The 13,375-nt window shown below is 49.5% G+C and overlaps 1 protein-coding gene across 1 annotated transcript in view; it reads right to left on the bottom strand.

Annotated features, from left to right (window-relative positions):
• RNF10 (ring finger protein 10) overlaps positions 1-13,375 on the bottom strand; it is a 70,875-nt gene that overhangs the window by 11,729 nt on the left and 45,771 nt on the right. Inside the window, exon 13 of the mRNA XM_033954629.1 lies at positions 12,186-12,314. Coding sequence (XP_033810520.1) covers positions 12,186-12,314 — 129 coding nt within the window. The remainder of the gene's footprint in view (positions 1-12,185; positions 12,315-13,375) is intronic.

The raw sequence follows: 13,375 nt of genomic DNA, 5'->3' as shown, positions 1-13,375 counted from the left end.
CTGGCTACCATCCAGAGTTCCTCCTCAACATGCGTCTTAACTTGCAGCAGAGCTCTCACTTTTTCTCCAGAACAATGCCATAGAAGAAATGCTACTCTCTAAAGCAATCAAGAGTTTTATTCAAAGTTTTTTCTCATCCCCAAGACGACACAAGGCCTCCGTCCAATTCTCGATCTCAGATCTCTCAATGCTTGTCTAAAAAGGGAAAAGTTTAGAATGCTCTCCCTTCCCGTGATTCTGCCTCTCCTGAAACAGCACGACTGGTTAGCTTCCCTAGATCTCAAGGACGCCTACATGTTCCCATTCATCTTTCCCACTGATGCTTCTTCCGATTCAAATTTCTTAATCGCCATTTCCAATACAAGGTCCTGCCGTTCAGCCTATCATCAGCTCCACGAGTATTCACAAAATGCCTGGCAGTGGTTGCGGCACATTTACCATTTAAGAACACAGCATATGGTGTTTCCATACCTGGACATCTGGCTATTAGTGGCTCACTCCAAGGACTACCTTCTCACCATTCAGACCACTCTGAATACCTTGCAAAGCCTGGGCTTCATCATCAACTTCGAAAAGTCCACGCTAACTCCAGTACATACCCTAACTTTCATCGGAGCACTCTTAGACACCAACTCTGCAAGAGCCTATCTTCCTCAAGAAAGACATCAGGCCATCATCCAACTAGCAAGCAAGACAATCAGCTTTCTTACCAGCTCAAGCCATATTGTGACTTTTAGGCCACATGGCAGCCTCACTTTCATTAGTACCACATGCCAGACTCCACATGCGTCCATTGCAGTGGCACCTCAAGTTCCAATGGAATCGGCGTCTCCACTCGCTATCAAAACTGATCCCTCTGCCATCCAATATCAAGGATTCCCTTCTGTGGTGGATTCATTCCACTTTTCTACAGGCAGGATGTCCGTTCCAGTTCCCACCGCCTTCTCTTATCATCACCATCAATGCTTCCACTCAAGGCAGGGGGGTGCATCTCAACAACCTTTGGACTCAGGGTCAGTGGTCCCCAACCGAAAAGTCCCTACACATCAACCAGTTGGAACTCAGAGCAGTTTATGCTCTTCAAGCCTTCTGTCTCTGGATATATCACAGAAATATTCTTATTCAGACGGACAATCAAGTAACCATGTTTTATATAAAAAAACAGGGGGGGTTCGGGATCTCTCAAACTCTGCAGAGAAGTATATCATCTCTAGACCTATGCCCTGACTCTCCGAATATATCTTCATGCAGTCTATATTCCAGAAGATATCAATATCCTGGCAGACTCCCTCAGCAGGAAACTCAACCCACACGAATGGGCCCTCAATCCTTTGGTGTTATCAAACATTTTCCATCAATGGGGAACTCCTCAAGTGGATCTCTTTGCTTCTCCAATCAATGCACAGTGCACCCTCTTTTGTTCTCTACACTCAGCTCCACGAGCTCTGGCAAGGGATGCTTTTTCCATTCTATGGAACCACATTCTTCTCTATGTGTTCCCACCGTTTCCTCTCATTTCCAGAATTCTTCAGAAGGTTATAACAGACAAAGCACACCTCATTCTCATTGCACCACTGCTCCTGGATCTTCTGGATGCACCTCCAATTTCCTTAGGTGACCATCCTTCTTTTCTATCTTAACAAAATGGCCAGCTTCTACATCTCAATATCCGTAGTCTGAGCCTCAAGGCTTGGAAATTAAGAGTTCACTCCTAACCAACCTTCCTCACTCACAATCTGTAAAAAAACAAACAAACAAAAAAAAAAAAACAGTTCTTCTTGCAGCAAGACGACCTTCTACAAGGAAATCCCATCAGGCAAAATGGAAACGATTCTCATTATGGGCTCTGGATCAAGGTCTACAACCTCTGCATTGCCCACAGGACCATGTCTAGACCCATCTCCTGCATTTGTACGATTCAGGACTAAAAACGAACTCTGACAGACTTCATTTATCAGCCATTTCAGCATACTACTCAATCAATGCTAAACCAATTTCACAGCACCCTCTCATTTCATGAGGGGTCTTACCAATCTCAGACCTTCATTGAGAGTCCTTACTCCATCTTGGGACCTCAATGTAGTGTTGGATCAATTGATGACAGACCTCTTCGAATTGCTGGGCTCTGCAAAAACTTCCTTTCCTGGAAAACATTTTTTCTTATAGCACTCACATCAGCTAGAAGAGTTAGTGAGCTTCAAACATTAGTCATCTATTATTCGTACTTACAATTTTTTTCCAAATAAGGTGCAGCTAAGAACTTAGCCTAAGTTTCTTCCCAAGATTGTTTCCGATTTCCATCAGAACCAAACCATCACCTTGCCTTCCTTTTTTCCACCTCCACATACCTCTGAGGCAGAGAAACGACTTCATTCCTTAGATTGAAGAAGCAATTTCTCATTTCCTACAACCTACCTACTTGTGGACAACCAGCGACAAAGAGAGCCATTTTGTCTTGGATTACATGTTGTATCCATTTTTGCTACACCAGAGCTCATATTCAGCCCCCTATTCCAATTGAGGCCCATAAATTGCGAGCTGCAGCAACTTTAATAGCCAACTTGAAGTCCATCCCAATCCAGGATATTTACAAAACAGCTACCTGTCTGTACATACTTTTACCAAACACTACTGCTTAGACCAAAGTTTAGCTCAAGATGTTTGCTTTGGCCAATCAGTTTTACGTAACCTCTTTACATTATAGACTGTTTCCATCTCCCATATGCTTTTCAGCTTGGGATTCACCATCAAGTGGGGCTGCATATTCCCTGCTTGTCTCCGGAGAAAGCAAAGTTGCTAACCTGTAACAGATGTTCTCCGCAGACAGCAGTGGAATGCAGCCACACTTGCCCACCCGCCATCTCCTCATCTCTACTGCTAGAGACAAAACCGACAGGAGGAGGGGAGGGGGGTTCGAGGACTAGGACTCCTGTATATGCTCAGTAAGCTTAAAGCTTACTATAGCTAGGAGAGGGCATCGCCATATCAGGCTCAGTCAGAGACTTCACCATCAAGTGTTGCTGCATGCCCCTGCTGAATACAGAGAACACCTGTTACAGGTAAGCAACTTTGCTTTCTTCACTCACTCTGTATGTTTAATAAAATTTGATATACAGCCTTGTCTTATAAAAGCTAAAAGCTTACAATACATAAAGCACAATAAAATATAAAAAGAAAAGAACTACAAAGTCAGACAGAAAAAACCAAAGTGAAACAATTAAATGGAAAAAGGGAAAGATGGGGCATGGAAGATAGAAAAGATAAGCTTCTGAGTGCCAAGAGACTCTGTGCCAACTTGTAAAACCAGCCATCATCAGGGAGCAAGATCAAAAGCCAATTGAAAATGTGACTTCAATTTCTTTTTAAAATTCTTAGTTGACAATTCTGACTTCAAGTGTGCTGGCAGACTGTTCCAGAGACTATAATCTTCATATATCTTGATCCTACCTCACTCCTGTCCCAAGTGACCAAGAGAAGTGTATGACAGCCCCTCAGACCAAAGTTGTTCACCTATTACCAGGATTTAATGCATGCTTCATACTGCATGGGACAGCAGATACTGTATTTCAAAATCTGAAGGCAGAAGATGACATGGTCCAAGGTACCACTCTACAATCTCCTCTTGCTTTCCTTAGCTACAGAAAAACCAGTCGAACAATAATTGGAGATTGAGAATTAAAAACTGGCTAAACTGTTTTGTATAGAAATTTATCTTGCAGAGTTTTCAGAACAAGGGCAGAAGAACTCCATAGTCCAGACAAATGTGATACATAGGAACCAATTCCTGCTTGAAGAGATAATGTGTAATGGATAAGTTGGTACCTGATGTGCATGATGAGAAATCTATATCTATCCTGTACTGCTCTGAAATCTTGAAAGCCTCAAAACACTGCAAGTTTGAAGTACCACAAGAAGCTCAGTGTTGTTCACCCATGCCATACCCTACACTCATCCATTATCAAGCCCACTCAGACTGCAAACCTGAAGTACTTCTGGGAGCCTTCTACCCCTCTAAAATGAACCCTCAGCACCACTCTAAGGCTGGTGCAATAGCTACAATTTTTCTTTCCCAGGCCTGAGCACCCCCTCTCCAAGGATAAGGAATTGGCTGAGACCAGCTGTACTGTAAAGCACAGTTACTTACCGTAACAGGTGTTATCCAGGGACAGCAGGCAGATATTCTCACATGTGGGTGACGTCATCCACGGAGCCCCAGCGCGGACAGCTTTTCAAGCAAACTTGATTGAAGTTTCAAGTTTGCACACTGCACCACGCATGTGTGTGCCTTCCTGATCCACTAGAGGGCGCATACCCTCCTCATGGTCCTCAGTTCAGATAGCTAGCAAAGAAGCCAACCTCGGGGAGGCGGGCGGGTTGTGAGAATATCTGCCTGCTGTCCCTGGATAACACCTGTTACGGTAAGTAACTGTGCTTTATCCCAGGACAAGCAGGCAGCATATTCTCACATGTGGGTGACCTCCAAGCTAACCAAAAAGGGACGGAGGGAAGTTGGCAATACAAGAAAACAGATTACGCAAAACCGACTGGCCAAACCGGCCGTCGCTCCTGGACAGAGTATCCAGGCAGTAGTGGGAGGTGAAAGTATGAACCGAAGACCAAGTGGCAGCCTTGCAAACCTCCTCGATAGGCGTCGACCTGAGGAAAGCTACAGAAGCCGCCATCGCTCGGACTTTATGTCCCGTGACTCGACATTGCAGCGCGAGACCAGCCTGAGCGTAGCAAAAGGAAAAACAAGCAGCCAACCAGTTGGACAAGGTGCGCTTGGAAACTGGGCGTCCCAACCAATTAGGGTCGAAGGACAAAAAGAATTGAGGAACCGTCCAAGGAGACTGAGTGCGTTGAAGACAAAAAGCCAACGCCCTCTGACAGTCAATTGTGTGAAGCGCCACCTCGCTAGGAGGCGAGTGGGGCTTCGGAAAAAAGACCGGAAGAACAATGGAAAGATCGAAAGGAAAGTCCGAAACCACCCTGGACAAGAACTGGGGTTGAGTACGCAGGACCACCATGTCATGATGAAATACAGGAAAAGACGGGTCCGCAACCAGAGCTTGCAGCTCACTGACTCTGCGAGCAGACGTGAGAGCAACCAGGAAACCCACCTGCCAGGTGAAGTAATTCAAAAGAGCTTCATCAATGGAATCAAATGGAGGTATCACCAATTGAGCCAGGAACACACAAAGATCCCAAACCACCGGAGGGATGTACAATGAAGAAATCCCTCATAAAACGGGAAACCATCTGGTGGACGGAGAGCAGCGTCCCATTTAGCGGCCGAAGAAAGGCAGCAAAAGCACAGAGGTGGACTCGAATAGATGTAGATTTGAGACCAGACCGAGACAAGTGCAACAGAAAATCCAGCACTGAAGGCAAGGAGGCAGAGAGCGAATCCATGCGGTGCTCAGCACACCACTCAGCAAATCAGGACCATATCTGGGAAAAGCATTGCCGAGTGGAGATCTTTCGAGAGGCCTCGAGAACACCCCCACCGACTGAGAGAAACAGAAGGAGGGAGGCACGTTGCGAGAAACCAAGCTGATAAGTGTAGAGACTGCAGATTGGAATGCAACAGAAACCGCAACACTGAGACAGCGGAGACGGGAACATAGGTAGAAGCTGAGTCTCCCTGACACGCTGGAGGAGCAGGGAGAACCATGGCCGCCAGGGCCACAGAGGAGCCATCAAGATCCTGGTGGCGCAGACCGACAGGAGGTGTATCAAAGACCCGAGAATCAGAGTAAAGGGAGGGAACGCATAGAGGAACCTGCCCATTCCATCGAGAAGGCAAGCATCCTCCTCGATGCGAACCCAGGAGAACATCCTCGAGCAATATCGAGGCAACCAGTGAGTGAGGGGCGAAGCGAACAGAACTACCTGTTGGGTTCCCCACCGAACAACCACATGCTGCAGAGTCCGAGAATGGAGCAACCATTCATGCGGTCGAAAAGGGCGACTCAACGTGTCCAACAGACAATGCTGCACGCCCTGGAAAAACACCGCCCGAAGAAAGAAGCAGTGGTGTAACGTCCCCTGCCAATGACGAAGGGCTTCCCTGCAAAGTAACAGGGAACCTGTACACCCTGGCTTGGTCACAGAAATAACGCCACCGAGATGTCGGGACGCACCAGGACCCCGCAATCTTGCAACCCATAACGAAAATCCTCCACGGCATTGTAAATGGCCCGGAGCTCCATCAGATTGATGCGGCTGCGACAGTCTGCACCCGACCAAGGACCCTGAGTCCGAAGGCCGTCGAGGTGCACCCCTAAGCCCATGCCGAGGAGTCCATCGGCAGAACCTTCTGATGCGGGGATACGAAGTGGTGGCCCACCAACGAAACGAGCGTGTCCAGGAGGGAGGCACCACAATGTGCTGGGAAGCGGGATCCCGATCCTGCCATCACTGAGATGCTCGGGTCCAGCGGGGAACACGAAGATGAAACCAGACGAACAGCGGGACATCACCGTGGAGACCCCTGATCCAAAAAGGATCAGCAACAGCTCATCCGAGGCCGAAGACCGCTGAGACACCCGCTGACTCAAGCGCCGACAGGCAGCCTGCCGAGGCAGAAAAGACCGGAGGCGGACCGAGGACAGAGGGGCCACCTTCCGGCATAAACAAACAAGGGCCTCCCCCTGAGGCCGAGACAAGAAGGAGCGCAGACAAACTGGGTCCAGGTCCGCCCCGACGGACTCCCGAGACCGGGGTGGGCAGAGTCTGACCCACTCCCGTACTAGAAACTAGTGCAGGTCACGAAGGGCCAGGACTAGACGCAGAAGGGAGGATGGGAATGCCCACCGACAGAAGAGAGGCAATACTCCCGGTGCGTAGACACAGAGACACCCCTCCCGAAGGGAGGGGAGGAATCCCCAGAAGGGGAGCAACCCAGAGGCTATGCGAGAATAGTCAAAAGGACGGCCAGGAGTCGCCGAAGCCGGCGGCTGAACCCTAACCCGGCGCTGCTGCAGCTATTGCGGCTGCTGCGAAGGAGGCCGAGATAACACAAGAAAGGTATCCAGAGGGCCCCTTCGGAGAAGGAGACCAACCCACCAAGGCAGACGGGATTTAGCTGGAGGCGTCCCGAGGGGCAAAGGACCGGTCGCGGTCTGAGAGGCGGTTAGTGGCCACCGCAAGAGAGGCCTGAAGAAGCGCAGAACTCACGCAAGTAAAAGCGGCGAGACGACCCTGGAGGTTCGGATCCTCAGCCACACTCTGCGCCAAGCGAGATGACGCATGGCGGGAGCAATAGAGCCGGAGCAGGGAGAGAGTCTCCTCCAGGAAACCAAACTCCGCACTACAAGATTCCGTCACGGCTGCCCGGAATGAACCGAAGAGAAAGCGGGGAAGCCTCTCAAACCGGAGCTGGAGACGCCGAGGCGCAAACCCGCAGTTGACGCCGAGGCCCAATACCTCAGCCGCTGCCGAGGTAAAACGGCCCAAGTGACGTCAAGGCACAAAGCTTCCGTCGACGGCACGAAGCCTCGGCAACGACGAGGCACCGAGCTCCAGCCGACGATGAGGCCCTCAGCCTCAGTCGACGTCGAGGCACAAGCATCAGGCGACGTCAAAGCACCAGCGTCAAATGACGCGGAGCACACGGCCGCAGCAGACGTTGAAGGTACAAAGACACACAGCCTCAGTCGACATCGAGACCCCAAGCCCCAGTCGACATTGAGTCAGAAAATCAAAGCACAAAGCCTTAGACGACGTCGAGACACCCAGCCGCATACTACGTCGAGGCACAAGGCCTCAGGCGGTGGTGAGGCACCAAGCCGCAGTCGACGTCGAGGCACAAAGCCTCAGTCGAGGCACCAGGCCCCAGTCGACGTCGAGGCACCAAGCCCCCAGTCGACGTCGAGGCACGAAACCTTCGTCGACGTCGAGGTACGAAGCCTCCGTTGAGGCACGAAGCCTCAGTCGACGTCGAGGCACGAAACCTCCGTCGACGTCGAGGTACGAAGCCTCCGTTGAGGCACGAAGCCTCCGTTGAGGCACGAAGCCTCAGTCGACGTCGAGGCACGAAACCTCCGTCGACGTCGAGGCACGAAACCGCCGTCGACGTCGAGGCACGAAACCGCCGTCGACGTCGAGGCACGAAACCTCCGTCGACGTACGAAGCCTCCGTCGAGGCCGAGGCACGAAGCCTCCGTCGAGGCACGAAGCCTCCGTCGAGGCACGAAACCTTCGTCGACGTCGAGGTACGAAGCCTCCGTTGAGGCACGAATCCTCAGTCGACGTCGAGGCACGAAACCTCCGTCGACGTCGAGGCACGAAACCTCCGTCGACGTACGAAGCCTCCGTCGACGTACGAAGCCTCCGTCGACGTACGAAGCCTCCGTCGAGGTCGAGGCACGAAGCCTCCGTCGAGGCACGAAGCCTCCGTCGAGGCACGAAACCTTCGTCGACGTCGAGGTACGAAGCCTCCGTCGAGGCACGAAGCCTCCGTCGACGTCGAGGCACGAAGCCTCCGTCGACGTCGAGGCACGAAGCCTCCGTCGACGTACGAAGCCTCTGTCGACGTACGAAGCCTCTGTCGACGTCGAGGCACGAAGCCTCCGTCGGGGCACGAAGCCTCCGTCGGGGCACGAAGCCTCCGTCGGGGCACGAAGCCTCCGTCGGGGCCCCAAGCCTCCGTCGGGGCCCCAAGCCTCCGTCGGGGCCCCAAGCCTCCGTCGAGGCCCCAAGCCTCCGTCGAGGCCCCAAGCCTCCGTCGAGGCCCCAAGCCTCCGTCGAGGCCCCAAGCCTCCGTCGAGGCACGCAGCCTCCGTCGAGGCACGCAGCCTCCGTCGAGGCACGCAGCCTCCGTCGAGGCCCCAAGCCTCCGTCGAGGCCCCAAGCCTCCGTCGAGGCACCAAGCCTCCGTCGAGGCCCCAAGCCTCCGTCGAGGCACCAAGCCTCCGTCGAGGCACCAAGCCTCCGTCGAGGCACCAAGCCTCCGTCGAGGCACGAAACCCCCGTCGACGTCGAGGCACACAGTCCCCGTCGAGGCACGAAGCCTCCGTCGAGGCACCAAACCTCCGTCGAGGCACCAAGCCTCCGTCGAGGCACCAAGCCTCAGTCGACGTCGAGGCACGAAGCCTCCGTCGAGGCACGAAGCCTCAGTCGACGTCGAGGGACGAAGCTCCAGTCGACGTCAAGGCACGAAGCTCCAGTCGACGTCGAGGCACATCGAGGTTCAGAAGTCGGCACCGTACCAATGAAACTGGTAATAAAGGTGCAGCAGTGCACTCCATAAGGGCAACCTCGATATGAGTATTCCCATGAAAGGAGGCACGCTTTGAAGGTCTCGTAGAGGCGGGCACGATCGCACTCGATGCCTGGAATGCCTGAGACTCAGCCGGTGGCGTTACCGAGGTAACGCACCTAGAAGAAAGAAAGAAAGAAAAACTTACCGGGGATCGAAGCTGCACAGTCCGATTCCAACGAAGGAAAGAGGGTCCCGGCCATTCTGCTCACACGAGGTGAGCCCAGAGAGAGGCCAGGGAAGAAGAAAATACAGCTGCAGGCAAATGAGGCCTGGCCGCATGGCTGAGGCCCAAAAAGGGCCTGCCGGAGGAAAAACACAATAAAAAGTCCTTTTTTTTTTTTTTTGAAACAAAGAAATACACGATCAATTAACAAACGCACAGCGACTCCCTACAAAATAAAGAAGCCGCGGTGCCAGAAAGGCACTTAGAAGAACGCAGAGAAGAGAGACAAGGTCTTTCTGGCTCAGCGGAAAACTAAGAACTGAGGACCATGAGGAGGGTATGCGCCCTCTAGTGGATCAGGAAGGCACACACATGCGTGGTGCAGTGTGCAAACTTGAAACTTCAATCAAGTTTGCTTGAAAAGCTGTCCGCGCTGGGGCTCCGTGGATGACGTCACCCACATGTGAGAATATGCTGCCTGCTTGTCCTGGGATAATACCAAGTACTTGGGGTGGCAATGAAAAGGATATGCACTACTTCCGAGTTGAGCCCATTAAATAAATATACATCTCAGTAGATGAAAGGGTAATGCTTAGAGGCTGATGAGTACAAAGGAGAAGTCAGGTTCTTTACCTGCTATTTTTCTTTTCTCAAGTCTCTCCAACCATTCCAGAGTGCATATATACTTTCCTATCAGCAGATGGAGACTAACTACTAAGTGACATCCCTATCCTGAGCCAGTCGGTACTTCCCAGTCGCCAGCAGATTGTAAGTGAGTACCTGTGCAGCCCTGCTCTGGTTAGGCCTTGATTGGGTGTGCTGATTTGGCCCCATAATTTAAAAACCACAATACACTTAGCATTATAGTGGTCTAGAGTTTGGTTAAAAACAAAGATATACTGGCAGATTTCAGGGGCTTGACTAGCCTGGATGTCTGTGCCCCATAAGTACATATTCTGGAATTTTAACTCCCTCCACCCTCCTCTTCTCTGGCCCTCCGCACAAAGTCATGCCTGTGCTTTGACCTCCTCCCTTGGGAGGGGTTCCTTGAATGCCTCCCCAGGGGAATATTTAAACAAACCAGTAGTAAAACAGAGAGTGGGTAGGTGGATGGGGTGGGGGGGAGGGAAATCCAACTCCAAACTCTTCAGAGGGCTTGTAGGGTCAACCTACCCAAGTGATGGGAGCACTTTTTGCTGAGTAACACACTGATATACACTGAAGATAGTGAGTTAGACCAACTGGAAAAACTCCAAATTAACAAAAAAAATCCCACTCTTCAAAGCATAGGATATAAATATTTCTTCATTGCTAACGGTGTCTATAAGTAATACGCTGCGGGAAAATGGTCATAAAATGCTCTTTCGCTGGTACTATACACCAGCTCGTTTACAAGCTTGGTTTAATTTGGGTAATGGGGCCTGTTGGCGTGAGTGTGATAGGGAGAGTAGCATATTTCAAATTTGGTGAGATTGTTGGATTTTGAAGTCAGTTTATGCTTTGGCTCACCAGATTACAGGGGGGGGGGTCTCCTATCCTGAACAGGCAGAGCATTGTCTTTTACAGATTTGCCTATCTGGAGTAGCTCCCCTGGTTCATCGCTTGGTTTCCCATATTTTTGTAGCAGCCCGGTTAGTACTTGCTAGAGCTTGGAAATCTTCCTCACCACTTCAAACTAACTAAGGATAGGGACACAAACAATCACCATTTACCTCAAAATGCGCCCTAAATCGAACAATCAAGGGTCTTATGGGACACAAGGCCACCCACACATCACACATACTCCCACAGTCTGAAAAAAAAGAAGACACAGAAAAAAAGTGGAGAAAAAGCCTCAGTTAAGCTTCATATGGCTAAAAAAACTCCACTTATGTGTCTTCACTATATCAAAAACAGTGGTGAAAAAATGAGGCACAATAGCAGCCACCCTAAAAAACACCTCACATCCAGCACACCAAAATCTCACATACAAACATTGTGTGAAAAAAAGATTGCAGTCCAGAGGCAGAGTCAGAAATATTACAACTTGAGCAAGGAAGAAAGAAAAACTTAGCTGTCCACAAAGTCCCAGCTGTCTCCAATCAAGCTTACTCCCAAGCCTCACTACCCGGGGCTCGTGGGTAAACAGCCCACCCAACAGGGAAATCTCCGTTTCGCTCTTGCTGCATCAGGGGTGAAAAACTTCTTGCATCAAAGGCAATCCACCACGACCCTCCGTGCAAATCCTTCACAGATTTCACAATCAATGCGATGTTTGCATTGCCAATAGTCAGTGCCCAGGCACCTAAGTAGGACTGTACAAAAAGCAGCCTTAACTTGCCTGGATAGTTGTTTAATATCAGTCTGGGAACTACCCTAAGCTCTGAAATATAGTGCTAATACCCAGATATGGGCCAGCACCAATTATCCAGGTCTGATTCACCTGTGGTAGCCAGCATTTGCTGCCCTCCGTGGGCTGAATACTGCCCGATACAGAAATGTTTCTCAACAGAAAGGGAACTAGACACAAAAGCTTCAACAGAAAAGGAACGAGACAGGAAAGCTTTCCAGTGGTAGTGAAGACAAGGGCAGAATCAGAATTCAAAGATAGCATGGGCTAAGAACAGAGGATCTCCAAAAATAATGAACAGAAAAGCTAAACAGCTTGTATAAATAGGCTGGGTGGGTCATACAGAATGACTAACTGCACATAAAACTATTTCAAATCCATTGCACAAGTCTCTCCTCTCTTAGTATCTCATCAGTAACAAGACATACCAGGCTGAGATATGCTGCTATCAGAAGAAATTGGTGAGGCATGAGTGAGCAACAGTGCTGTATCAGGCTGACAGGAACTGAATGCAGGGAACTGCTGCAGGTTCTCCAGAGCAATATGAACCTCAGGATCTAAAGAGCACAAAAACAAAAGGAAAGGCGATGGGATTTGATATATTGCCTTTCAGTGGTTACAACCAATCAAAGTGGTTTAAAAATTCTTTATTCATTTTTACATATTACAACAAGTGCATCAGAAAAAATTGTTCGAACTTTACATATTCAGAAATGGAAGCTTTGCTGCTAGCAAGAACCAGTGAACAGGGGGCTGATTTGGTGTCTGTGCCATACAGAAGACCTGGCTTGATTATTAATTCAGCTCCTCCACACCCTAATGGCCAAGGCTACTCTCCTACAGGGGGAATAGCAGTCATTCTGCAATGGCGATACCTACTGGCTAGACTTAAAGATTACTGCTTCCCTTTAATTGTAGCACCTTCCATTCAATGATTATCCTGTCCTTCTTATATTATATTGTACCTGTATCCTGTTAAAAAATAAAAATAAAAAAGAGCTGCTTGTCCAGCCCTCTTAATTGTATCTTCTTCCGCTAATTGTACCTATTTTCGATGTTTGTCCAGCTCTCCTTTATTGTAAACTGCCTCGAACTACTACGGCTTTGGCGGTATATAAGAAATAAATTATTATTATTATTACTACTATTGCAGGGTTCCAGAAAGAGCCTGAAGAAAGTTAAAATGAATAAAGCAGATACCTACCTGGAGACAGAATATTCTGCAGTAACTGTAGGCAGAGATATCTGGACAAACTGAAGAACTAGAAATAGAGAAATTTAGCCTCACCTGTTATTTTCCTTTCGTTAAGAGGGAGAGTGTGGTGCAGTGGTTAAAGCTACAGCCTCAGCACCCTGAGGTTGTGGGTTCAAACCCATGCTGCTCCTTGTGACCCTGGGCAAGTCACTTAATCCCCTCATTTAGATTGTGAGCCCACCAGGACAGACAGGGAGAAAATGCTTGAGTATCTGAATAAATTCATGTAAACCGTTCTGAGTTCCCCTGGGAGAATGGTATATAAAATTTTAAAAAAGGAAAACAAAATAGTCTTGCCAGACCAGTTCCTGATCTGCCCTGGCTACATATCAGCCTATCTGTATAACCGACTCCAGTAAGAAA

The sequence above is a fragment of the Geotrypetes seraphini genome, chromosome 8 (genome assembly GCF_902459505.1).
Source record: "Geotrypetes seraphini chromosome 8, aGeoSer1.1, whole genome shotgun sequence".
NCBI classification, from domain to species: domain Eukaryota; kingdom Metazoa; phylum Chordata; class Amphibia; order Gymnophiona; family Dermophiidae; genus Geotrypetes; species Geotrypetes seraphini.
The sequence above is the reverse complement of the archived record's forward strand: the minus strand, read 5'-3'. Positions and strand labels throughout refer to the sequence as shown.